At 46.7% G+C, this 27928-nt stretch overlaps 1 protein-coding gene across 9 annotated transcripts in view; it reads right to left on the reverse strand.

Annotated features, from left to right (window-relative positions):
- The window catches only part of CABIN1 (calcineurin binding protein 1), a 153993-nt gene that overhangs the window by 120734 nt on the left and 5331 nt on the right, over nucleotides 1–27928 (reverse strand). For 3 of the 9 annotated variants that reach the window (XM_058690978.1, XM_058690970.1, XM_058690972.1), the window contains exons 2-11: nucleotides 19382–19522; nucleotides 18048–18124; nucleotides 17434–17526; nucleotides 16045–16158; nucleotides 13132–13266; nucleotides 11815–11995; nucleotides 8007–8136; nucleotides 6430–6579; nucleotides 3229–3515; nucleotides 1961–2147 (exon numbers count right to left, since the gene is read on the reverse strand). In XM_058690978.1, coding sequence (XP_058546961.1) covers nucleotides 1961–2147; nucleotides 3229–3515; nucleotides 6430–6579; nucleotides 8007–8136; nucleotides 11815–11995; nucleotides 13132–13266; nucleotides 16045–16158; nucleotides 17434–17526; nucleotides 18048–18050 — 1280 coding nt within the window. In that variant the 5' untranslated portion in view covers nucleotides 18051–18124; nucleotides 19382–19522. Of the gene's footprint in view, nucleotides 1–1960; nucleotides 2148–3228; nucleotides 3516–6429; nucleotides 6580–8006; nucleotides 8137–11814; nucleotides 11996–13131; nucleotides 13267–16044; nucleotides 16159–17433; nucleotides 17527–18047; nucleotides 18125–19381; nucleotides 19625–27928 lie in introns of those variants that run through there. The other 6 variants (XM_058690975.1, XM_058690971.1, XM_058690974.1 and 3 more) reach the window with 4 other exon arrangements.

Below are 27928 nucleotides of genomic sequence, written 5' to 3' on the forward strand. Positions count from 1 at the left end.
GGCTCAGTGGGTAGAGCATGCGATACTTGATCTCAGGGTTGTAAGTTTGAGCCCCACGTTGGGTGTAGAGATTACTTGAAGAAAAACTTTAATGTTTATTTATTTTTGAGACAGAGGGCAAGCACAAGCGGGAGATGGGCAGAGACAGAGATAGAGAGGAGACAGAGAATCCAAAGCAGGCTCCAGGCTCCGTCAGCCTAGAGCCCGACACAAGGCTCAACCCCATGAACCGTGAGATCACAACCTGAGCCGAAGTCGGATGCTTAAATAACTGAGCCACTCAGATACCCATAAAAAAATGTTCTTAATGTAAAAAAAGAAAAGAAAAAAAAAAGGCAAGACCCTTTCAGCAGGGCTGAGGGGAAGATGGGGAAATGGGTCACTCAGACCTCTTGGTATCATCAGCCACAGCCCCAACCTGCAGCTGTTCTGAAGGGAGACCTGCTCCTGGCCCTAACCGTGAAGAGGAATTTATCAGAGAGTACTGATCACATCCTCTACTTAGAGAGAACAACCCTGATTTCCAAGCACTTTACTTCCACCTCCAAAAGAAAGACAACAAATGAGGAAAATGGGAATCTTGCTATAAAATGGATTCACAATCCATCTAAAGCTTTTGGCTCCTCCTTCTGCACTTGGCTATTGTCACCTGTGAAAATAAACTGGCATAGGCCAAATCACGAGCTGAGGACTCCTGGTTAAAGATGCATATGGGCGGGGGGCGGGGGGGGGGGGGTGCCTGGGTGGCTCAGTCAGTTGAGCGTCTGAGTCTCGATTTCAGCTCAGGTCATGATCCCAGGGTCATGGGATAAAGCCTCACATCAGGCTCCATGCTGAGCATGGAGCCTGCTTAAGATTCTCTCTCTCTCTCTCTCTCTCTCTCTCTCTCTCTCTCTGTCTCTCTCTCTCTCTCTCTCCCTCCCTCCCTCCTTCTGCCCCTCTCCCCTGCTCAAGCTCTCTCTTTATAAATAAATAAATAAATAAATAAATAAATAAATAAGCAAGCAAACCAGCCAGCCAGCCAGCCAGCCTGTTGAATATACACAGTTACCTCCCAAACTATTCCAGTAACTGTGAAGGGATAAAAAGGTATGAACTCACAAAGACACAGGGGATAGGAGAGGAAGCCCCAGCAGACAAGAAACATGCCCACCAAATGTCAGATGGCAGCAATATGATGGAACAGCACAACCAGAACTGCTCTCTCCACTCAGCTAAGAGCAGGGGAGGAGACATCAGGAAGCCCACCTACTGGCACCATAAACAAAGGTGCCAAGGATGACTCAGGAATCAAGAGCCCGGGAACCTTTGGAGGAGGTAGGGAGACAAGGACAAAAAGCAAGAGGCCTGGTGAAAACAGGCTTAAGGAACATGGAGCCCAGGCCCCTCCCAACTTGGGGCAGCCTGGGCGCTGCTCCTCCCTTGAGGCTTCTCTGAAAACACTAGGAACTGGCGAAAGCAAGAGGATTTACAAACCTATCCTCTTCCTCCTCAGAATTTGAGGGAATCCTACTGAGCCTGGAGAAACCAAGCACACATACTCTTCCCCAAAGCGGAATGGGTGCTCCCTTCTGTGGGGTTTCCCAGAGTCTGCACCCCAGCAGCAGTAGCCCTAGGCCTCCCAGCAAGTGGATGTCTGTGCGTGCATGAGGACATGGGCGAGTAGCCTCTAGCTCGGTGATCCATCCATCTCCTGAGGGCCCAAGGAGCATGCGGTCCTCCAAAAGATGTGCAAGTCATGGCTCCTGACTCAGGAAGTTCAGAGGGAAGAGAAGTGAGAAGAACCCAAGACCCCAAACCAGTGACATCTGTGCTTTGGCTATTGGCACAGATGTCATGGGGACACAAAGGAGATGCCAGGGGAGGGGGTGGCAATGGAAGGAAAAACTTTATTGGTGGCACAGGCTGGAGGCTTATATGTTTGCTTATTTTTGCAAATGAGAAAACATCTGCATAGTACCTAGATGGCAAGAATTTCATCAGAAGCTCCTGGAAGTCTACTTTCTCTTCTTTCTTGCACTTAGTGTTTCGTACACGGGCAGAACGCCGCTTCGCTGTCTCTCCACTCTCTTCTGCAATCTTCTTCCGTTTTACTCCTTTCTTGGATTTATCTCCCCCAGAAACATCACCTTCACAAAGAGTGCAAACTGAAATCTTATAAGGGGCAGAGGTAAGAAAACGCACCAAAGAGGCACATTAGTGCCCCTAATTTTCTAATTCCACCAGTGTATTTCATCTTTATTTCTTACATTCAAGTAACTGTTCGTCTTTTAACAAGAGTCCTGAATAACGTTAATTTCTAACTCAAAATACTTAACTCATACCTTGCTTGAATTCACAGAACCCAAAAGCCAAATCTCAAGATTATTCCCACAGCTACAGAACACCAGGGTCTCAAAGACTCCCTGTCCACCCCCACCCCACCCCCACTGGCTGCAAGTGCCTCTGGCGCCTCAGTGGATGTACCTGGGACATCACAGAGCAAACAGCAGCAACATTGATTCTGCCCACTGCCCAGGACCTTCTAAGCACCCAATGATAGGACACAAGCAAGAGAATCGTGTGCATTACACAGAGAGCAGAGGAGTGTTATGTGTGATTGTCATGTATGATTAAGCAAAAAAGTTAGAATCAACATATATGTTCATTCAGAAACTTCTTTAACTGCTAGATATTCTTTTTATCAGGGACACAGAAATCAAGAAAAGGCTTGGAACTTTTGTCTGAAATTTTTTTTATAACTTCATTGACATTGATTATAAAAATATCAATAAAACCATTAAAAAATATATTACCATATAGTGGTAACTTTGCAAACTGTTTTTTAAGGTCAGTGTCACCCTCAATGTCAGCGCACAGCAGTGCCCAGTGCTATGGCACATGGCCAGCAACAGGGAAGAACCAGCAAAGGGACCTGCCAGCTCACATATGACAAGTGGGAAGAGCGACCTTTATGCCAGGACCTACTAGCCAGGCGTTTAGCAGTCCTAAGCAGCTGCATCCCTGAGCTCTGACCCCCTCCCCTCGGGGGCTTCAGTGCTGAAGTGACCCCTGACCAGCAGCAGCCCTGTGGCCAAGCCTCCCCTGCAGAGCTAGGGGCTCTCACCTAAACCTTGAGCCAGGAGCATGAGCAAGACCCATCTCTCTGGAGAGGCCAGGGCATCACAACACTCATTCTTGCCCAGCAAATGGGGCCTCCCCGGAAGTGACCCCAGGAGGTTTCCTCACCTGCAGGGACACCAGTCTCCAGCAGGCTGGGACTATGCAGTGGGAAGCTGGCTGCAGCCACAGGGGCATAGGAGAGCACGGGTTCTGCCACAGTCACAGCTGGATTGGCAGGGACGGGGCTTGGTTGGATCACGCTGACAGGTGCCACCACCACAGAAGACACCAAAGGCTGGCTGGGGTCCTGATAGTCAGACAGGTCGATCCTCTTGCCGAGGCTGGGCCGCAAGGGCTCACAGGTGGTGAGGTGGTTGTACATGGCCAGTAAACTCTCCCCGAGACACTTCCAGCTGCAAGAAGAGGGTCACCACACCTGGTCAGCACCATAATCAGGTGCTCCAAGCCTGTGGAGAGGCGGCAGAACTGGTCCCACAACTGCCATCTCCATGAGGGCAGGCAGAGTGCTCACGGTTTTGTCGTCGTCGTTACGGACAAAATCCCGAGCCTAACACCACTGAGGTGGAGCAGACCGAGCAGGAGGAGCAGGGCCCAGCAGCCTCCTGCCCTCACCCTGGCACAAGCCGTGAAGCAGCTCAGGCACCTTCAGACTCCACCAAGCAGGCATGAAAACCACTGACTCACTTCAAAAGCTCCTTCCCTACAAGGTCGAATTTTTAATTCATCTGTGGCATTTCTCTGATGCCACTAATCCTATTTTTGGTTGGGGGAGAGGAAGGTGAAGAGGGGCTGCTAACAGGGATGTGGTCGAAAGCGGCTGAATGGGCCCTCGGGCAGGGCCCCTTGGAAGCAGCATCTCAGTGGGTCCCCACCTGGGCCGAGGCCTGCAGCATGGCAAACCAAGACCACTGTGTGCTGTGGTGTGTGCTATGTCGTATGCTGTGTGCTATGTGCTATGACAGGTGTCTGTCTTACTGTGGTGTGGTATGATATACTGTACACTGTCTCTCGCTTCATGCTTTATGTTGTTATATATTGCGTTGTGGTACGATATGGTGTGGCACAACACATCCACCCACCCATCTCTGATTGGCTTCCCATGCTCTCAGGCTAAAAATCACACCCTCAGCCTCAGGGCGCCACGTGGCCTCGTCCAGCCAACTGACCCAGCTTCACCTCACACTCCACCCCCACCCTCCCACCATGCTAGTTTTCTTTCAATTCTACAAACAAAACCATACCCCTACATACCACAGGAACTTTGCACAGGCTTCTTTCTACTCCCGATGAGGCTCTCACTCACATCCCAGCCCCTCTGCCACTCCTGTCAGACCCCAGCTCCAGCTCTAGCACCTAAGCCTTTCCCTGAACCCCAAAGCAGTGCACACTCCGTTATGAGCTCTGCACAAGGTGCTGTGCTACTCTCCTCGAAGGCTCCTCAGCATGGGGCATGTGCTTTTTCTTCCAGGTGACCGACTACCCCTCAAATGCCCCCAGAGAGGGACCAGGTCCCACCATACTGAGTCCCCAGCACAGAGCACAGTGCCTGGCATGAAGCTGGCACCCAGGAAATGCTATGGCAAGAATACAAATGGAAGATGCTTTAAAATCCAGAACCTAACCAAATGGAGGCTCCTAGGACTAGAAGGGATTTCTTACCTGTTCTTTTCCAGTCTTTGGTAAGGGTTACATGCAGATGGGGAAGAATTTGCTCACCATCTGTGTTATATCTAATGCTTTAAATACACAATTTCATATACCTAGGCAATGAATAGACCAAGGGGTGGCAAACTGTGGCCCACAGCCTGTTTTGTACAGCCCACAAGCTAAGAACAATATTCATATTTATAAAGGGTTGTTACACACACATACCCGAGAAGACTATACAACAGAGATGGGACCTGGCCCACAAAGCCTAAAGCATCTACCATCCAGTCCTCTGTGGGAGGAGTGTGCTGAGGCCTATAATAGACAGTGGTTATTTTAAAAGCCTCACCCACCCTCCCAGAGAGAGAGAATCTCCGCCGTCTTCCTCTAATAACCCAATCCTGGACTTCACTACCAACTAGTGCTTCCTCCAGCCAAGCCCACCCCCCTCATGCTTCCATTTGGCCTTCCGCCTGCATGAGGGCAGGCTGGTCACCGGTTTCACAGCTTCTCTTCTCTAGTCACATCACCAGGATGCTCTCCAGCGTTCTCAGGCCTTCCTCTCCTTCACTGTAACAGGGAGACATCCAGGGTCCTTCCCAAAGTCCCAAACCTCTTAGCTAGGGAGCCCACACTCTCAAACAGAATGGGGCTCCTGACCCAGCCGACAAAATAATGGGAAGGCCATCTGACTAGATGGCAGAGCAGCCCCAACTTTCCAACCGTCTCAGCGTCCGGGCGGGAAGACATTCCTGGGAGACTCAACATGTGGAAACATACCAGCAGTCATACCATGGATCGAAAGCTAGCTCCTCCTGAGCGTGTGCCAGGTGCTGGCTCTGTGCTGGCCAAAGCTGCTCTATTTCAATATCATGACAACCCTACAAGAGAAGGTTGCTTTCCCTGTTTTTAGGGAGTGGCATGTAGTATCCCAGGGTCACCCACTTATGGGTGCCAACACCAGCCCCGGGTCTGCCTGATCCAGGGCAGAAGCTGCAGACCACTATGTGACAACACCTGAGTAGAAGAACACTGTTGTCAAAGCATACTAAATTTAAAGATTCAGGATTCAATGTCAGAATTTTAAAAACAAGAACTGCACACCAGATCTCACGAGGGGGCAGAATGACCCCAACGCTGGGAGGCTGCCAATACCAGTTTTCTCTTCCCTGGGACCGCTCACACACTGAGGGATTCACAAAGGCTACCCTGAAGCCCATCCTTCAGTGCATCCTACATAGCCCTTGAGGGAGACCATGGGTTCAAGAGCCACAGAACCCACACCTGGGATCAACTCCAGACTCCCCATTCACCATTTCACTGCTCTGAACCCAGTTTCCTCCTGTCCAGTGCTTGGCAAATGTTAGTTTCATTTTCCCCTCCGGGAAGGGCAGACTGAGAAGGGGTTTACAGGGAGGTGGCAGGTGGCTGGCATCAAGAACGGCAAGAGCAAAGAGAAACTTAGACGAGGCACACTTGTGAGAGATTGGCCTGCTTCTTGGCAGCCAGCAAGTTAAGCGCACGCCTCTAGGCATCTGTCCAACGTGGACCCAGCTCCCACTCACACCATCAGCCCGGGCTCAGGCCTCGGGGCCTCTCCCTCCTGTGCAGGGTCCACCCGCCAACCCAGCAACCCCAGAGACCCAGATGACGACCTACGTGAAGAAGGGGATGGGCTGCACCAGCTTCAAGTCTGGCTCCTTCTCCCGCACGGTCAGCGCTTGCCTCTTCTTCCGCAGCCCCAGGGCCTCCTCTACAATGGCCTTCGTCTCAGCTGCGCTCACTGACACATCATGGATTGACATGTCACTAAAACCATGTAAGACAGAAATTATAATGTCACAAACTAGAGCCAAGGCTGAAATTTTACAGACAGGGATGCAGTTAAGTTAATATCCTTTAATCTGTATTCATTCTTCTTACAAATAAAATAACCCCTTGAGTCTGGCCTCTAAGGGCAGTAATTAGCATTCTTAATACCCACATACACTAGAAGTGACTAATACCCTTTGTTCCTTCTACAATTCAAAATTGAGCAAAGGGTTTTCATATGTATTAACAATACGACAGTAATGTCAGAAAAGCCACAGAAAAATATAACCTTGCTCTCAATTATTTACAGAGAATTTTAAAAGAACTTTCCTATCCTGTCCTATCCAAAAAAGTCATCAGATCCCCTAAACTCACCAAAGTCCCTGGTATATCCAAACTACAGAAAGGGTGGGTGGGGGCTTTGAGGCCTCAGGTGCCCTCACACAGACACACCTCCACCTGAGGTGGCCCAGCAATACCTGCCCTCCTGCCCAGGGTGTCCTGATGCCTCTCAGCAGGGCTCTACCACAAAGTCACTTGCTTGTGGATTTATTTTTCCATTTTATCTCTCTCCAAAGACGGTTAATACCATCAGGATAGATATGAACAAGAAGTATAATCTCACAAGGGACAGACAGAAATAAATATCCATCACAGCTGAGTTCCAAGGGCCAAGGACCAGAGGACAGAGGAGTTGGTTCATCTGGAGGGTTGGGGGAAGAAGACAGCCAGAGTTTGGAAAGCTAACCAAAGGTGACCTGCGAGCTGGAACACAAAGATGGAGCAATGGCACAACAGGTGGAGAGGAGGAAAGATGGCCTTCCAGGTGAGGGCATGAGGGAGCCAGGGCACAGGGACAGGCCAGTGCACAACGGGGCCAGGCCTGGAATCTGTTGGGGACCCCAAGGCACTCTTCTCCCCCGGGAGAGAGAAGGGGGAAGCAAGGAGAAGAACCAAGGGGGTCAGACTGTAAAGGACCTCCTAGGTGATGTACTGAGCATGTGCTTGTCCTGGAGGCAAGGCAGGGGTGGCACAGGGTCAAGGTCATTTCTGGGACAATGAACATGGGAATCACTGGGAGCAAAGCCCTACAAAGGGAAATGGCAAGAAGGCAAGGTGGACAGCAGGTTACTGCAAACATCCAGAGGACAGCTGGTGAATGCCAAGAGCCAGCAGGGCAGTAGGGAAGGAGGGCAGCAGAGAGCCAAGGAGGCACCACCATGATTAAGCATACAGGCAAGTAATAAGCAAGGGCAGGATCAAAGCCAGGCAAGGGGGTAGTGCGGGGAATGAAGTACAGGGGCTCATCTGCCAGAAGGTCAGGACCTGAGAGAAGGCGGTGCACACGCCCCCTGATATCCACCAACCACACATTGCTGGGGGAGGAGGGGTGCAGAACCAGCACAGGAAGAGGCAGGACCCACCATTTAAGGAACATTCGGAGGGAGTCCTTCCGGAGACAAGGCTGTTCTTCAAAGATCTTTTCCTTGAGAACCAGTCCTTTGCTGTACCGGCAGTCCTTCTCCAAAGCTTTGCAGATGAAGTAGAGACATGCTGGCAGGGAAAGAAACAATACAACCTCTGAGCTTGCACCCCAAACCTCTGGCCTTCCCAGTTAACACCAAGAAAATGTCCCTACTCTGGAATGGAAGTAATGATGGTAAACAATAAGGAGATACCACTTTACCTATTTCAATCAGGAAAGATACTGAAAATACTATCACCCACAGTAGATGAGGCAAACCCAAATGCTGCTATGTGAGGACAGACTATGATCTTTCTGGAGAACCGGAGGCATTATACACAAACCCTTGGCCCAACAATCCACCTCTGGGAACTACTGCAAACACCTAAAGGCCCACAGTGATTGGCTATTGGCTAACCGGAAAACAGCCTTCAAAAAAACCAGGAAACCACCCTGCCTCACCAGGGGAGCCTAGTTAAGGAAGGCTTCCCCAATCCACACACTGGGTTGCTGAGCGGCCGCCACACAGATGGTCAAGGGTGTGCTCACTGACCAGAGGGAAGGCCACAGGACAGCATGGGGAGAAGGCAGGAAACTAAACAGGCCACACGGTGTGACTCCATTTGTATACATAATACCAGCTTCTGTTCCTTCTGCTTATCTGTATTTTCCAATTTTCCTCCTTCTCTTTTTCTTTTCTTTAAACTCTTCTTACCAAAAACAGCTACTGCTTGTAATTAAATACATGTACACCATTCATGTCAATGAGCCTCCTCAAATCAATGATCTGGAAAGTCTGTGCCTTCTCCAGCTCCTCCAGGACTAGAGACAATAACAGGCAAAGCAACATAGAGAAAAAATGGGAGGGCGAGAAATCACAAAGCAGAGCTACAATGTGAACCAGGAAAGCCTTTAGCATTTGTAAGTGGCATTAGCCCAACAGACAGGACTGCCATGAGTCCCCAGCAGACTCGGTGCCCGCAGGCCTCACCTGTGAATACACAGGGAAATGGTACAGTGCAGCCAAGTGCCAGCTCTGCTTTTGCTGGGCACTTGGACCACTACCGTGCTCTGCTCAGCTTCGGGATCTGAGTATGGATGGATTGCAAGACACTCCTATCAAGAATAACCAGACAAAGAAGGAGCCAGGACTAAGGAGGAAAGAAAGAGCAGAAGAAAAGATGTGGGCATGGGAGCTTTGAGAGACAGAAGAAAGTGGTGTCCTCCTAGAGTTCCATAGGAGGAGAAAACAGAGCCTGGTCACAAAGTTCCACAGGTACCACACTGCCCCCCTGCAAGGCACACGAAGGCTGTGCAATCTGTGAGCAGGGAGGGCCCGGGTAGTCCCAGCACAGCACAGCAAGCAGCTGACTGAAGAGCTGCTAGATAGCCCGCAGGCTCCTGCCCCACACAAACAAGAACATGGTCTCTCTGGGACCACAGATGCCACAGACACCCAGAGAGAAAGCCAAGGAGGCCCTGAGCATTTGACGATGCTGGCTCTCAGCGGGCATTCTGCTGCAGTAAAGCTCACCGCTCTAGCTGCACTACACCACTGTTCCCACAGAGGGAAGGCCTAGGAAGTCCCAAGGGAACAAGAGGTGGTCAGCAGGCATCAACCCCAAGCACCCTGCCTCCTCATCTCAAGCGGATTAAGTGCCGCTGGGAGTTGATACCACATGCTGCTTTTACTTTGGGGTTTCAGTGAGCATCAGGTCAATCAGGGCAGGCTCTCCCAGACAGCACAGCCATTCAGTCCCCCAGGCCTGTTTTCCATGAGAGAGGAGTGCAAAGAACTAAACCAGGTGGCTGGGGAAAAGGAAGGCAGAACACAAGCCTGTCCACCTCAAGGTGGCACCCAAGCTGCTGGAAAAGCTTCCAAGAGGAGCCTAAACACCCTTGGAAGAAGAAGCTGTGAGGGTCCAAAGGTGCCCCACAAGGACTCACATTCTGCTAGCGGGGGGTGAAAACTGCGGCAACCGACAAAACAAGTGCTCTGTCCACCAGCGGACGCACACAAGAACATTCACAGCAGTGAATGCAAAACCTCAACTCTGGAAACGACCCAGTGTACAGGCACAGAATGGTCAAATTGTGTACACACATAACAGATGACAGGGCAATAAAAAGGCCCTGGCGACTGCCTGGGTGCGCTCATGGACAGGAAGACCACGGTCACAGGAGCCAGGCTACGAAGGGTACATACCGCCATCTGATGCCACATAGAGGAGGCTTGAGAACAAGCAGAGCTCATCTCTGGTGAGTGACAAAAGGGAGAAATCAAGATCACCTCCGGGGTGGTAATGACTGGAATGGGACCCAAAGCAGCATGCCTTTTGGGGCTCTAGAAACAATCTGCATCTTGATTTATTTTATGTATACACACTGTGCACTGTGTGTGTGTTCTACTTCAATTAAAGAGCTTTAAAAAGTGGTTGTGAAGAACCAGAGGTGGACAATCGTGAGCAGGGCCTAGTGCTTCTCAAAATACTCCATGCTATTTGTCTTTAAAAAAGGGAAGGGAAAGGGGAGCCTGGGTGGCTCAGTCAGTTAAGCATCTGACTTCGGCTCAGATCATGATCTCAGTTTGTGGGTTCAAGCCCCGCATCGAGCTCTGTGCTGACAGCCCAGAGCCTGGAGCCTGCTTCAGATTCTGTGTCTCTCACTCTACCCCTTCCTGGCTTGCACTCTGTTTGTCTCTCTCAAAAATAAATAAACACTTGGGGCGCCTGGGTGGCGCAGTCGGTTAAGCGTCCGACTTCAGCCAGGTCACGATCTCGCGGTCCGTGAGTTCGAGCCCCGCGTCGGGCTCTGGGCTGATGGCTCGGAGCCTGGAGCCTGTTTCCGATTCTGTGTCTCCCTCTCTCTCTGCCCCTCCCCCGTTCATGCTCTGTCTCTCTCTGTCCCAAAAATAAATAAAAAACGTTGGAAAAAAAAAAAAATTAAAAAAAAAAAAAAATAAACACTTAAAAAAGGGGGCAGGGGAGGAGCCTCTGCCAGTCAGTCTTCCAGGCTTAGAATGATGGCAAGTGCTCATCAGCATGTTTCTCCTAAAAAGAATAGCAGCTCAGCCACATACAGAGCACCTTCACACACCAGACCAGCCTGCAGCAAACACAGTCAGCTCACAGAGCCCTGGGCTCCCACTGCACTCAGCCCTGCTCTGAGCACTCCTGGAGAGCCTCTTTCCACTCTGGCCTCAGAGGACACCCAGAAGATGCTAACTCCCAGAACACCTAATCAGTGCCTGCCTCAGGACCAGCCCATGCAAGGGACAGAGGTGTTCTCTGCAGAGCAGATGTCAAGGCTGGAGCAAAGGAGCTTAAGCAATTAGAGGGCAGACTGGGGCTCCATCTGGCAGAGACCTTCCCAGTAGCCCTGCTGCTCTGCAAAGGAAGAGACTGCCTCCAGGGACAGTGAGGTCCCAGCACCAGAAGGAGTCAAGCGGCAGCTGCTAGGCTCTCTGTAAGCAAGTTATAGAAAGAGGTTCTGGCACAGGATGGGACAATGCCAAGGATGAAATGAGATAACCAAAGGAAAAACCACTCAGAGAACATGCCACCTATTACTACAATGCTCTTGATAAATCTCATTTGAGTAAGAAAGACACACGCAATAAAGCAGGAATGCAAAGTCATCTCCCTTTCCTGATAGTCAGGCAGAAAGCCCTTCAGTGTTAACCTGGCCTCCAACTTACCCAAGCTGTCCTCCCTCCTCTGTCCCAAAACCACAAGCACGTGGGAGAAAGCCATCAAAGCCTGACTCACTTGTGTAATCACTGAGGGTGTACAGGACAGTGATGAGGTTGTCCAAGCAGGGCCAGTGGTCAGGATTGCACCGAAGCCCTTCCTCAAAAGCGTGGCGAGCCAGGGGGACCCGGATGAGCCTCAGGGCCACGTGTCCAATTTTATACCAGAGGTTGACATCCGTGGAGTCCAGCATGACTGCCTAGAAGGAGCACAAACAGAGAGTATTCACATTCAGTCAGCTCTCTTGCTGAACAGGCACCCAGTGGTGATGGGAGGAACATAGCACTGGCCCAGCCACTCAAACTACCCAGAAAAAATGGCAAATACAAGGTACATGAATCAAATGATCAAATTCAGAACATTTTCTTGACATACTTTGTCTCTCTGAACATCTGTATTCCTTACATAACTGATAGATAAAAGAAGTGAAAGTACCATTAAAATAGGTGATCTGTGGGGTATTTCTATTAGATTGAAAATTTTTAATGTAATTTAAAAAACAATTTTTTTTAACGTTTATTTATTTTTGAGACAGAGAGAGACAGAGCATGAATGGGGGAGGGGCAGAGAGAGAGGGAGACACAGAATCGGAAGCAGGCTCCAGGCTCTGAGCCATCAGCCCAGAGCCCGACACGGGGCTCGAACTCACGGACCGCGAGATCGTGACCTGAGCTGAAGTCGGACGCTTAACCAACTGAGCCACCCAGGCGCCCCATAAAATTTTTAATTTAATTTTAAATTGTGGGATCCTAGAACGATTATAGGCTAGAGACAGACCTCAGTTCACATCCCTGTTTCTACACTGACTAGCAGAGTGATCCCGAGCCTCAGTCCCCTCATCACTAAAATGAAGATGAAGACACCTTCCTGCAAGATGGTGCAGGGTTAGCACATGCATGGAGAGCAGTTTGCATGGTGTAGAGCACATCAGGGGTACCCACTGAGACGGTGACGGTAACACAGAAATCATGGCGATACGGCAATGAGCAGGAGCAGGGTACCAGGGGGCAGGCTGTGCTCTCATAACTTGTGTATGTACCAATTCATTTAATTTTCATAACCACCCTCCTTCTTACTATGCCCACCATCCTGGTATGGACCTGGAGGCCCAGAGAGGGTACGCACACACACCTGAGTGGCAGAGGACGAATGCACATGCGGGCCCCTGCTCTCTCTGAACTCCCTGTTACCACCCGCTGATGAAGGTCTCAGGCACCACAGCTCAGCAATGCGCCACTACAAGTTCTTCTCTTTAGCCTGTAAGACCACAACCTCACCCCCTCCACCGAGAGCTTTCAAAAACCCTGAGGGAGCTGAGCGCTGCCAAAACCACACCTCCAAGTAGAATTCCATGGCTGTCTCCAGGTCTTCTCGCTGGGCTGCCAGCTGGGCCAGGTTCTTATATGTGGAATATTTCAGCATCAGCCCAGGGTGCTTCAACCCTTCTTTCTCATCACCAGACGAAACTGCCTATAAACAAAAACAGAGACACCTAGAAGGGACACCTAGGCCTTGAAGCCTCGGCAGGCAGTCAGCAGGATACCTGACTTCCGGGCTGGTCTCTGCCGCAGGCCCTTGGCCCAGTCCGGTGGCACCGTCCATTGGAAAATGAAAGCACTACGCTAGATGTTCTTGGGGGACCCCTCCAGCTCCAAGCAGACGGAGAAGAAAAGTCAGACCACCACAAGGCAGTTTCCAGATAGTCTGGGAACGAAAAGAGACAGGGGGAACCCTCCCTATCGCTACAGCCATGCCTGAAAGGTCAAGCCTGGAGCCCACAGCTCCCCCACATCACCAAGCCTGCAGAGGGGGAACAGGGCATGAGGAAGCCACCTAGGGGCAGCAGCAGGATCTGGAGGTGCCTAGGCAGCCAACTTACACATCTCTACACATTCCGCAGCAGGAAGACTATCAGATTAGGAGTCAGGAAGCTAAGCTCCCACCTCTGTAATCATCACATGACTGTGGATAAGTTACCTTAACTAAAAAGTTAGTGCCCCAAGGGCCTCTGATTTATAACAGTAAATCCTACCCTAAGTATCAAAAGTGCAAACGAGACAGGAGAACGTAAAGATTGTAAACGTGCTTTATATAGAAAGTTACTTCACTACAGTTTTTATGAAAACTCTTTGAAAATGCTACAACTTCTAAGACATCCCTGATGAGGCAACCTACTGCTCTAACCATGGGACAAGGAGTAAAACGTTTTCTAACAGAAAAGCTCGGTGGCGCAAAGAAATTCTTTCCAGGGGCAGGTCCAAATCCCAGCCTTGTCCTGGGACAGGTCACCCCCACACATCATTCCTCATGGTCAGGACAGATAAGATCCGAGGACATGCACACTTTAGGACACACCCCTTGACTAATCCCAAGAAATCTACCCTAGTGTCTTAAGGAATTGCAACAAGAAGACTGAAAGGCTCAAATCAGGCTTCATTCACGATCTTCTCCTGTCGTCTGGCTTATGCTGCAGAAAGATTCCCAACGACAGGGTGACCAAGGCTGGACACCAGGTACCTTCGCCCTCCAGGTACAGAACTGTTCAAAAGCCCTTTTACAGAAGCTGTGTGAGTCCACCCTGGAGACTAGATAGTAAGTGGTACATCCAGACACAACAGAAGCTCTTGTCACTAACCTCTACTTAACCAGCTGGACTCAGCACCATTCTCCATCCTCCGTGACATGCAGGCTGATGCCACAGGAGACAAAGAGCTCGCCCCAACAAGCCTCCACCAGCATGTATACCAACTAAGCTGTCCACTTCTTAGGATTCAGCTGTGTTCCATGACCTGTTTATGCCAAGTGTTTGTGCTACTATAACTACATAATTTAGTTTTTAGGTACACCAATGCCTGATGAATGTGAAAACAAACTTTTCTGTATATTTTCTGTACTTTTTGATTGTTTATGGTGACCACCTTTTACTTTTATAAGTCAGGGAGGAGAGTGCTACAGCAGTCATTTAAGACTGAAATTGATATACAGAGAGGTGGACACAGCTATGGCTACAAGGCCGACATCCGGCCAGCACCCTTCCGACTCGGTGCTGTGCTCACCTGCTCACACCTCTGAGGCCCACTCTTCTGTGGTCTGAAGGAAGATCCACTCCTGAAACATATCCAGTCCCTGGCCCATGGCAGAAGTTTGGTAAAGTAGAATAAAGTCATTTTCATCTCTGGGCCCTCACTCACTTTCTCCTAAAGGGGGAGGTGTGGATCGCAATTCCCACGGCCCTAATTCTAAGACGCTATAACCAGCACTAAAGAATCCTGACAAGCTATCCAATTAGGAACATGAACAGATACCTTGAGTAAGAGAAGGGATAGACTCCTCATACTGACAATTAGAACTCAGTTAGCATTTTGCCTCATTAGTGGTAGAAACTATCCAGGGGTAGGGACTTGAGACACAAGTGTTTGTCTTCCTAGAGGTATAGGAGACTGCTCAACTGAAGGACTGTGTTCTAGAAAATGTCCATGGATAGCGTCTGTCTGCTTCCTTATTGCATGTCTCTGTGTTTGGTGTTTGGCTACTTGAAAACAAAACCTTTCCTCCTAATGAAATATAATTCTTCTTAAATCAATTTTAAGTTGAGACTCATTTTCAAACCTCTAGGCAACATCTCCATGACCCAGTCAACTCAGGTTGAACTCACTCATCACTAGCATGGCCCCAAGGCTGGATCCAGGTCCTGCCCTGCCTGTCCCTCTCTGCCCATACCCTGTGTCCTCAGCATGCCTCTGTGTTGTTTTTCCAGCCCTTTCTCCAACTGTTTTTCAAATGCCCACAGAGCATCTACACAGGCTTTCTGAGCTCATGGGCTATCACCCAAACGGCATTTGCCAAAATGTGTTGCCAACAGGATCATTAAGTCTCAGGAAACCATAGATTCCAATCCTGGCTCTAATGCTTCACTAATTGGATGGCTTTGAGCTATCAACACTTCACTAAGCCTCCATTTCCACAACTGTAAAACGAGGACAATAGCCCCCACCAACTTGGCAGAGAAGTTGTAAAGAAAATGTAATAAAATAGCCGACAAAGAGTTCTTACTATGCACCAAAAACCACTCTATATGCTTCACTGAATTCACTCAACCTTCAGGGAATTCACAGCAATCCAACGAGGCTGACACTCTACAGGTGGGAAAGCTGAGGGGCAGAGAGGGGAGGTAACATGTCCAAGGTTGTCCAGCCAAGAAGTGGGAGGGCAGAGGGCAAGCCCGCCACCTGGTCTATGGTGCCTCACCTCTCGCAGCAGGCGCGCCTCCAGGAGCTCATGGTAGGCCTTGGCTGACTCCTCAAACCGGTCATGTTTCTGGAGGTCCAGGGCCTTGTGATACAAGGCAAAAGCCTCTGCTTCCTGGGAACCAAGATAAGAGATATTCTCACACAGTATAAAGGTTTGTCATTTTTTAAGCCAAAAGTGTGTGTAAGGGAGACTGCAGTCAAGGCCATGTTAACTGACAGCTATAACCTCTGTAGTGGAAACAATTCTAATACTCCAACCTCCCAGGAGCTCATTACTATGAGAAGAACCCCTCAGGAGTCCCCCAAGGAGACAGGAGCAACACAGGCTCAACTGAGTCTAAGCAATAGCAAAAAACACTGGCCCAGGGACACAGGGTCACAGCAACAGCAAGGTTATAAACTCAGCTGGACCTTTCTGGGTGAAGCTGGGAGAGTGGCCTCACCAGCCATAATAACCCAGTGATTCCTAGAGAATATGGATGGTTTCCATTGTTTTCCCCCTGCCACTCTGCCCTAGCCTCATCATTGTCCAGGGAGGGCGACAACCTCCTCCAGGACAGAGGGGGCACTGGGAAGGCTGGGCCCACTGACATCCCTTGAGGACCAGGGATAGAGGACTAGCAGACTTTTGAAAGGGCTCCAGACTGCCTTGGTTTCTCCTGTGAAAGAGGCGGCACATGTTTATTCCAGGGAAACCCAAGGCAGGAAGAAGAAGCGAACCACTGCTATACTAAGGCAGGACACCGGTGGAGAGATGGATGGATGGACAGATGAATGGATGGATGGATGGATGGATGGGAGGATGGGAGGATGCGAGGATGGGAGGGAGGATGGGAGGATGGGAGGGAGGATGGGAGGGAGGGAGGGAGGGAGGAAGGAAGGAAAGAGGCAGGCTGAAATGGAAGGAATGCCAGGCCTCATAGTAGAGAGGAAAGACCAAGAATCCAGAGAGCTGAAGTTGAACCTGGCCCCCGACCAACCCCATCAAGACAGCTCCCATCAAGGGACTCCTCACATTGGAAAGTGAGGACAGTATACCAGGAAACCTCAAAGCACCATCTACCATTAATATGCTACCATCCCTTGGGTGCAATCCCTGAAGCGTGCACAAAGAATGGGTTGCATGGAAAGCTAGCCCCAGCTGGGGAAGCGGGCCCAGAAGCTGGACTGGTCCAAACACTGCTCATAGAATACAGAATTTCTCTTCAGTGTGACCATCTCTAAGTGAAGCAGGTTTAACATGAGATGGAGAACTAACTAGCTATCTTTCAAAATGGGATTTTCCTGTGAAATCCCATTAAGTCACTTGAATGCATTTAAAATGAGGTACCACCTACAGAAATGGAAAGCAAGGTCTACCTGCAGAGGAAGACCACAGATTACATACCTGGGCCTCCTTGGTCTGCGTTTTGTGGCTTTTAAAGCTTCCTTCATGATCATCCTCAACTGTAGAGCTGGCATTTAAGGCTGCAATTCGAATCTAAAAACAGGGATTTGAGGGAGGAAAAAAGTTGCTTTTGAGATGTCACTTGTCTCTTTAACAACCTACAATGAATACAACTCTGCTCTGGCACATAATCTTTTCTACCTCGAACAGCTATGGCCATCTCAGAATCTGAGTAATGAACAACAAATGATCATTGAGAAAAAAAAATAAGGACCAGATCATGCCTGGGGGACCATAACAATCTATCTGGGGAGCATGTCCTGGGTACTGTTCACTGCGTAAGGAACAGACTGGGGACACCCTAGCAATGGCCAGACACAATGGAAGACTCCAACAAAGCATGCTAACTTTGTACCTTTCTTGCAACTGTGATGAGGCCCTGCAAGCCACTCCAACAGAAGGTCAAATATCCTTACCCTCAAATGAGCCAAAAGCTCTCCCAGGAGGAAGGCTGCCCCATATTGAGTGTCACCTAGGAAAATGTCCCACATTCCCAGGAGCAAAGTGACAAAATAACACTGATGCCAGGAAAATAGGCAAGCACCAATCCTTACCATACTCAGAGAGCTTCACTGCTGCCACCGAGCACCACTTCCCATCACTGGCAGGGGTTGTGCCAGTCCACGATCTCCTAGACAGGAAACAAGAGAGACTGAGAGAGGGCCCAGGAAGCACCAGCAACATCATAGTTCTGGGGGCCCACCACGAAGCAGTTCCCAAGTCCAGGGGCCTGACCAGCTCTAAGCACACAGGCTGGTGAGCGACTGCCTTGGGACAGCTGTGATGTCACCCAGGTCCCCAGGCCAGAGCTTCTCCCTAGCCAGATAAGACACCAGGCACAGGGGACACAGAAGAGTGAGACCAACTCCTGCCCCCAGGGCTCACTGCTCAGCAGAGACAACAGACCTATAAACAGTTATTTTTTTCAACAGTTGAACAAAACGAAGAGAAACCCAGGCAACGTCAATTCACTTGAAGTGATCAAGGATAGTGATCAGGAATGGACAGCACTGCAGTGAAGGGTGGCAAAACAAAGAGGTGGGGGCGGGGGTGGGGTGTGGAATGGGGACACGTGCGGGTGCCAGTACAGCCCAGAGTGGAATCTTAGAGCAGAGATGGTGAGGATGATGAAAGGATACCATGCGGGGGGAATTAGGAGCTTTATCCTGTCTGCAACGGGAGCCACTGAGAGTTTCTGGGAAAACTAAATTTTAAAAATATAAACGAAAAAATATCAGAGCCAGTTTGAAGACCAGTTTTAGTAGACCAGTTTGAAGTCTGCAAAAAATGACAGGATTAGTGAGGATGTGAGAAATTAGAAGCTCATACATTACTGATAGGAAGGTAAAGTGGGCAGCCACTGTGGAAACCGGTCTGGTAGTTACTCAAAATGTTAAACATGGAGTTACCATATGACCCAGAAATTTCATTCCTAAGTATCTACCCGAGAGAAATGAAACACATGTCCACACCAAAACTTGCTCACAAATGTTCATAGCAGCATTATTCATAACAGCTTCAAGGTGGCAACCGCCCAAATGTCTGTCAATAAAATGGATGGATATATAAAATGTGTTATGTTGATTATTCTTCAGTCATAAAATAGACTAAAGTACTGATAGCTGCTACATGAATCAACCTTGATGCTAAATGAAAGAAGCCAGTCACAAAAGGCCACATGTTGTCTGATTCCATTTACATGCAATGTCTAGAACAGGCAAATCTACAGAAACAGAAAGTGGATAATGGGCAGCAGGAGAGGGGCAAATGGGGAGTAACTACTAATAGGTACAGGATTTCTTTCTAGGGGGATGAAAATGTTCTAAAATTGGTTATGGTGACAGTTACACAACTCTGTGAACACACTGAAAACTACTGACTTACATACCTCACATAGGTGAACTACACGGTATGTGAATTACATGCTGTCATTAAACAAAGAGATGCCAGGAACTTGGATGGGGCAGTGGTAGTGGACAGAAAGGACGCACTCCAGGAGGCAGGCTCACAGGACTCAGCACCGGGGAGCCTGGAGGGAACAGAAGGTTTCTGGATAACACCAAGGGTTCTGGCCCGAGGGGCTGGGACAGAGGGCATCCCCAAACAAGCCAGATAGGGCCAAAAGGGGAATCAGAAAAAGTCCCATCTGAGATGCTGGCAGAAAGAAGGCCCTGGAAGGATCCAGCAGTGGGAGCGAGCCGAGGCATACAGACTGAATGCAGGTTCCACCCGTATAACTTAAAAGGACTGCTACTGTTGCCAACGGCACTACAGCAATGATTTGTAGTAGGGCTTCCACACTGGGTTCTGAGTTCTCCAAGGATTCTTACAAGAAACGAAGTACAGTCTTTTCACCTACAAGGAAGATTCAAACATCCCCTAGGCTAACAGCTATTTTATCTCCTGGGTTCTATATTTAGGAAAAAAGAATGTTTCTACTAAGTCTGGAAATTGCTGCTTCACCATAAGCTATGCCATGTTAGACACTGTGACCACCACACAATACGGAAAAAAAAAAGAGAGAGAGAGACAGTAAAGTAGAAATTATATGATTAAAACTCTGCATCTAGGGGCGCCTGGGTGGCGCAGTCGGTTAAGCTTCCGACTTCAGCCAGGTCACGATCTTGCGGTCCGTGAGTTTGAGCCCCGCGTCAGGCTCTGGGCCGATGGCTCGGAGCCTGGAGCCTGCTTCCGATTCTGTGTCTCCCTCTCTCTCTGCCCCTCCCCCGTTCATGCTCTGTCTCTCTCTGTCCCAAAAATAAATAAAAAACGTTGAAAAAAAAATTTTTTTTAAAATAAAAATAAAATAAAACTCTGCATCTAAACTATTATTTAAGGGACACCTGGTGGCTTAGTCGGTTAAGTGACTGACTCTTGATTTCAACTCAAGTCATGATCTCACAGTTCGTGAAATGGAACCCTATAAGATTCTCTCTCCCCCTCTCTGCTCCTCCACTGTTTGTGCTCTCTCTCTCTCTCAAAATAAATGAAATCAACAACAACAAAACATACACACATAGAAAACAACACGCTTTGGCAAGAACGTAGAGAAATTAGAACCCTCGTGCACTGCTGTGGAAAACAGTATGGCAGTTCCTCAAAAATTTAAACCTAAGGCGACCTTATGCCTCAGCATTTCCACGTCTGGGTCTATACCCAAAAGAACTGAAAGCAAGGGTAAACAATTACAAATTGGGGTAAAGAGTGCAGGGAGGGTGGTGCTGACACCTAACCATAGGCCCCCAACCAGTTCCCCACAGGGCAGGTGCTAGCTCCAGGTCACAGCAAGTCTTCCCAGACGTCACCTGAATCCCCATGCAGAGAAAAACGAGAGAAGGACCCAGAGATGGCTGAGGGATCAGGTCTCTGTGTAGCAGCAGCGGGACCCACGTCCATAGGTGGGAGAACATCGGCCCAGGGCCGACCTACTCCTGAAGGAGGAGAGCTTGCCTGTTCTTGCTCAGCAGCACCTAGCAGGAAGGTACCTAACAACTACCGGGACTGTGCCAGATGGGCGGGTACCTTCCCCTGGGGCTTCTATGTCCCCCAGGACCAGGATGAACGCAGGTTCCATTTCAGAGCTGACAGGAGACACCTCCTCAGGACAGAATGAATGAAAGATAACCAGCCAAGCTGGAGGGAAAACCATGTGCTCCAAGTCAAGAGAGAGGTTTCTGGTCCCACCTGCTGCATAAGTCCCTGCCCACCCCTCTGCCCACCTGCCTCCATAAGGAAAGCCCCTAGACTCCCCTAGTGCTCCCTGGGTACTACAGTCAGGGCCAGGAAACCCTCGAGGAGCCCATGGTGCCAAAGAGAAAATAGAACCTTCAAGCTTCCTAATTGTTTTGAAATTGCTAAAATCCATGCTAAAACTCAAGCCAATTGTCCCCGCTGGAAAGGGCTCCTGGGCTAACTTTAACATAATCTAAAAATACAGTACCTTCCGCTCCTCTACCTCTATAGTCTATCCCAGACACTTATAAGGCACATTTGCATTATCTCACTTAAGCTTAAAACAGCCTCTGGAAAGATTACTGGGCTTAGGGTCCTATTTTTCTTCTAGCACTGTGACTTCAGGCAGGTCAGCCAGTCCCTTATGCCTCAGTTTCCTATTCTGCAAAATGGGTATGATAATGCATATCTCCTAAGGCTGGCAGTCGGGAGGGCTGGACACAGATACATACTGGAATTGAGGCATACTTGTAAGTGTTCATACATTTCAAGAGGAACCTAAAAAAGTGATCCTCACAAAGACTCATGCACATTAGTCCTAGGAGACCAGCATCCCCTCTGCCATAGCCCCTCAATTCCATCCGATCATTACCACTCTTCCTCAGCCCCCTCAATTCCCCGTAGCAAAATAAAGAATGAGTCAGAATACTGTACTCTAATACACATTGAGAGAACTGTGGAGACTCTGTAACACAGACTGTTTTACTTTACTTCTGCCAAAATAGTACATAGTAATTATTATCTTAAAACTGGCCTTGGATTTTTAAATATCAGTACATATAAGAATTTTTTACCTAAGACATAAAAATAAAGCTTTTCAAGACTGAAAATCTTATACTGATTTAATACAGCAAGAGTACGTTCTAAATTTCCTCTACACACTCTCACCTCTGCACTGGAATTACCCAGTCTCTAGGTCTCTCCCACCTACCAGCCTATAAGCTCCTGAACAGTCCTGTCTTTATCTTTTGTACCAACAGAATACTCCATTAAGGAATGAGCAAGCAAATGAGTGGTATCTAGGCAGCTTGTCTGTTTTAGTAGAAGACATTTAATTTCTCAGTCAAATCTTTCTCAAAGACCAGCATCTGTCACTCACAGGATGCCCCCTTGTAAGGCAAGCCAAGTTGCAGAAGCCACATAGAGGAACAGCTCACTGATGGCTTTGGTAACACTGTGAACTGTAACATTCCTGAGTAAAGAGAAGCATTCCCATCTCAACCCAAATGGGACTTCATCAAGGAGCTTCCCCTCTGATGTGGCCCCTACTGCACATGATCATCACACACTGTGTTCTCCATTTATGATTTAAAAAAAAAAACTTTTAGAAAACGAGGAATGAAAGGAAACTTCCTCAATCTGACAAAAAGCATTTACCAAAAAAGCTACAGCTAACATTATACTTAACCATAATACTGAATGCTTTGCCCCCTAAGATAAGGAACAAGGCAAGGACATCCACTCTTATCACTCCTATTCAACAGTATACTAGAAATGCTAGCCACTATAATAAGGCAAGAAAAAGAAATAAAAACAAAAAGATAATTAAAAAGGAAGAAATGAAACTGTCCATATTCACAAATGATGTAACTGTCTACAATTATCCAAATACAAATCCAATTGTCTACAAATATCCAAAAATATCTATAAAATAAAACACTAAGTTGTTTTTTTTTTTTTTTAACGTTTATTTATTTTTGAGACAGAGAGAGAGCATGAATGGGGGAGGGGCAGAGAGAGAGGGAGACACAGAATCCAAAGCAGGCTCCAGGCTCTGAGCCATCAGCCCAGAGTCCAATGCGGGGCTCAAACTCACGGACCGCGAGATTGTGACCTGAGTTGAAGTCAGACGCTTAACTGACTGAGCCACCCAGGCACCCCAAAAACCCTAAGTTTAATAAGTATCAAGTGGGTTTAGCAAAGCCACAGGGTAAAGGTCAACACCCACAAAGTGACTGTATTTCTATACATTAGCAACAAACAAATGGAGATCAAAATAGAAAAAAAAATATGTCACAACAGTTGCAAAAAAATAAATAGGTACAAATCTAAAAAAATATATATGGGGCGCCTGGCTGGCTCAGTAGGTTAAGCATCTGACTCTGGATTTTAGCTCAGGTCATGATCTCATGGATCTCCCTCTCTTTCTCCCCCTCCCCTGCTCACTCACATGCACACACGTGCACATTCTCTCTAAAATAAAATAAAATATGCTATGGAATTAAAAAAATATACACCAAATAACATAGCAACCAACTCTCTGCAACAAAAACCACAGAAGATGCTAGGACACATAAATAAAAATGCACTAATAATAATAAATTTGACTCACCACTCTCAGTATAAGACAGGCCAAATGGAGAAAAAAAAATAAGTTAAGGAGATAGAAGATCTAAACGACAAAACAATTACAGAACTTACAGATGTATATCACTCTATACCCAGCTAACATAGACTACACATTCTCCAGTGCTCACAGCATGTTCACAGACTTCTCTTAAGTCACAGAGAAAACTTTATAAAGTACAATTAAATCTTAAAATATCTCTGATCATAATCAATTAAAACTGGAATTTAATAATACTACAACCACCACCATGAACAACAACCAAAGACAGCTCCTTCTATCTAAAAATTTAAGAACCTCCACAACTTTTGGATGAAAGGAAATGCAATTAAAATTGGAGAAATTTTAATGAAATACTAACAATAAAAACACAAATATTCATATATGTGAAAACACAATAAAATCATCTAAGGACAGGGGGAATCATATTATTATCTCCAAAGAAGAGAAAGCCTTTAACAAAATTCAACACCCCTCATGATAAAAAGCACTCAAGAAAATAAAAATTGAAGGATACTTTGTTATATACATTAGTCCTAAAACCAAAATCTTACTTAATGGAGAAACACTAAAGGCATTTCCATTAATATCAGGAACAAAGTAAGGATGCCCATTATGTCTGCTACTATCCACCACCGTACATAGTTTATTAGCATTGCCATAAGAAAAGGGAAACCATTTAGAGGTATAAGAATGGGTAAAGAAGAAGTAAAACAATCTTTAATTTCAGACAATATAATAAAATACCTGGAAAACTCCAACATCAACGATAAAACTTAATAATAAAAGAACTCAATGAAGTAGCATGATAGAAAACTAACATAGAAAAATCAATAATGTTCACATAAAAAATAAACAGAAGACATTATGATAGAGAAAAATCCTGTTTATAGTAAGAAGATGATTAAATATTTAGAAATTAAGTTAACAAGAAATGTGCAACCTATGCAAGGAAAATCTTAAAACACTACCAAAAGACACTAAAGTTGAACAAATGGAATGATAACCTAAAACGTTCTTAGACAGAACTCAATATTATAAAGATGTCAGTTCTAAGTTAGTTTATAAAATCAATGCAATACAAATAAAAATATCAACGAGATACTAGACAAGTTGATACTAAAGTTCATACAGAAAAACAAGCATGTAAGACAGCTAGGAAAACAGTGAAGAAGAAGAGCTACAAGAGGGGGATAAGCCCTACCATTAAAGAATACTGTATAAAGCCTTAGTACTTAAAAGAGTAGTACTGATACATGCATGATACAGAAATCATGCCCAAACTCAAGTACATATGAAAATTTTAAATATGGCAAAGGTGGGGGCACCTGGGCAGCTCAGTTGGCTGAGTGCCCAACTCTTGATTTTGGCTGAGGTCATGGTCTCAGGGTTCTTGAGATCGAGCCCAGCATCAGATCAGACTCTGCACTAACAGCGCAGAGCCTGCTTGAGATTCTCTCTCTTCTTCTCTCTCTGCCCCTCCCCCCCACATGCGGGCCCGCGTGCGCGCGCGCACACACACACACACACACACACACTCTCTCTCTCTCTCTCTCTCACAAAATAAATAAATAAACATTAAAAAAATAAAATAAAAATAAAATATGGGAGGGGCACCTACTTGGCTAAATCAGTCAAGCATCTGACTCTTTTGATTTTGGCTCAGGTCATGATCTCACAGTTGGTGAGACTGGGCTCCAGGGTCAGGCTCTGCACTGCCAGTGCAGAGCCTGTTTCGGTTTCTCTCTCCCTTCTCTCTCTCTCTCTCCCCTCCACCTGCTCTCTCTCTCACAGTAAACATTTAAAAATAATGATAAAGGGGTGCCTGGGTGGCTCAGTCGGTTAAGTGTCCGACTTCAGCTCAGGTCATGATCTCACCAGTTGTGAGTTTGAGACCCTCCCACATCCAACTCTGTGCTGACAGCTCAGAGCCTGGAGCCTGCTTCAGATTCTGTGTTTCCCTCTCTCTGCCCCTCTGCCACTCACACTCTGTCTCTGTCTCTCTCTCAAAAATAAAAATACGCATTAAAAAAATTTTAATAATAAAATAAAATATAGCAAAGGTAGTATCTCAAGTCACTGGGGTCAAAATGAACTCTGTAGTTAAGACTTGCTCGGAAAAATTGGTAACCATTTGGAAAAGGATAAAATTAGATCCTTACCTCACCCCATATACATAAATAAACTCCAAATGGATTAGGGATCTAAATGAAAACTAAAGGAACCATACAAATACTAGAAGAAAATATGGATGAGTCCCTCTTTAACTTTGTATATGGAAAGGCTTTCTCACCATGATTTAAAATCCAAAGGCAGTGAAAAAAAGATTAATATATTTAACTACATAAAAATGGTTTTAAATTTTGGGGTGTCTGGGTGGTCAGTCAATTAAGCGTCAGACTTCGGTTCAAGTAATGATCTCCTGGTTCATGAGTTCTAGCCCCACATAGGGCTCTCTGCTGTCAGCACAAAGCCCACTTCAGATCCTCTGTCCCCCTCTCTCTGCCCCTCCCCCACTCGCACTCGGTCTCTCTATCTCTCAAAAATAAATAAACATTTAAAAAAAAAAAAGATTTGTGGTTATCAGAGGTAGGGGAGGGAAGTGGAGAGAATTGGATGAATGCGGCCAAAAGGTACAAACTTCCAGTTATAAGTAAGTACTAGGGATAACTATAGTTAACACTGCTGTATGGTATATTGTGAAAGTTAAGAGAGTAAATTCTAAGAGTTCTTATCACAAAGGAAAAACATTTTTTTTCTTTTTTTTTTTGTATCTATATGAGATGAGATGATGGATGTTAAGACTTATTGTGGTAATCATTTCACAATACATATAGGTCAAGTCATTATGCTATATACCTTAAACCTGAATAGTGCTATATGTCAATTATACCTCGATAAAATTAAATAATTTTTTAATTAGAAAAAAAATTTTTAATCAGAAAAAAGAAGTCATAAGTCAACTGATAAACTGGGAGAAAATATTTGCAACATATACTGTAGACAAATACGTAAAGAGCTCTTAAAAACTTAATAGACACAGCATTATTCACAATAGTCAAAAGGTAGAAGCAACCAAGTAAGTGCCCACTCATAGGTGAATGGAGAAACAAAATGTGGTATATGAATACAACGCAGTATTATTCAGCCTTAAAAAGGAAGGACATTCTGACACATGCTACCACACGGATGAACCGTGAAGACATTATGCTTAGTGAAATAAGCGAGCACAAAATGACAGTGTATGATTCCACTTACGTGAGGTACCTAAAGCAGTCAAATTCATAGAGACAGAAAGTAATGTGGTGGTTGCCAGGGGCTGGGGGAGGGGAGGAACAGGGAGTGTTTAATAGGTACAGGGTTTTAATTTCAGAAGATGGAAAAAAGTATTGGAGATGGATGGTGGTAATGGTTGCATAACAGTGTTGATGTCTTAATGTCATCAAACTGTACACTTAAAAATACTTCAAAAATTAAATTTCACATTAAGTATGTTATACAATAAGCAAAGAAAAAAAACCTAGAAAAATAGGGAAAATATATAAACAAACAATTCACAAAAACAGACATTCAACTGGCTATCAAACATATGAAAAAATGCTCACACCCGGTTATAATTAGAGAAACGCAAATTAAAACAACACTCAGACACTATGTCTATCATACTGTCACTATCACTGGCAAAAATTAAAATTAATGGGGAAAAAAGCAGAAAGGGAAACAAACCACAAGAGACTCTTAATGATAGAGAACAAACTGAGGGTTGATAGCGGGGGGCGGGGGGCGGCGGTGGTATTAAAAAGGGCACTTGGAGTGCCTGCATGGCTCAGTCAGTTAAGCGTCCGACTTCAACTCAGGTCATGATCTCAGGGTTGGTGAGTTTGAGGCCCGCGTCGGGCTCTGTGCTGACACCTTAGTGCCTGAAGCCTGCTTCAGATTGTGCCTCCTTCTCTCTTTGTCCCTTCCCAGTTTGTGCTCTTTCTCTCTCTCTCTAAAGTAAATAAACATTAAAAAAATTTTAAAAACAAGGGGCGCCTGGGTGGCGCAGTCGGTTAAGCGTCCGACTTCAGCCAGGTCACGATCTCGCGGTCCGTGAGTTCGAGCCCCGCGTCGGGCTCTGTGCTGATGGCTCAGAGCCTGGAGCCTGCTTCCGATTCTGTCTCCCTCTCTCTCTGCCCCTCCCCTGTTCATGCTCTCTCTGTCTCTGTCTCAAAAATAAATAAACGTTAAAAAAAAATTAAAAAAAAAAAATTTTAAAAACAAAAAAGGGCACCTGTTGTGATAAGCACTGGATGTCGTATGTAAGTGATGAATCATTTAATTCTACTCCTGAAACCAATATTGCACTGTATGTTA

This window comes from Neofelis nebulosa, chromosome 11 (genome assembly GCF_028018385.1).
Source record: "Neofelis nebulosa isolate mNeoNeb1 chromosome 11, mNeoNeb1.pri, whole genome shotgun sequence".
In the NCBI taxonomy this organism is placed as follows: Eukaryota; Metazoa; Chordata; class Mammalia; order Carnivora; family Felidae; genus Neofelis; species Neofelis nebulosa.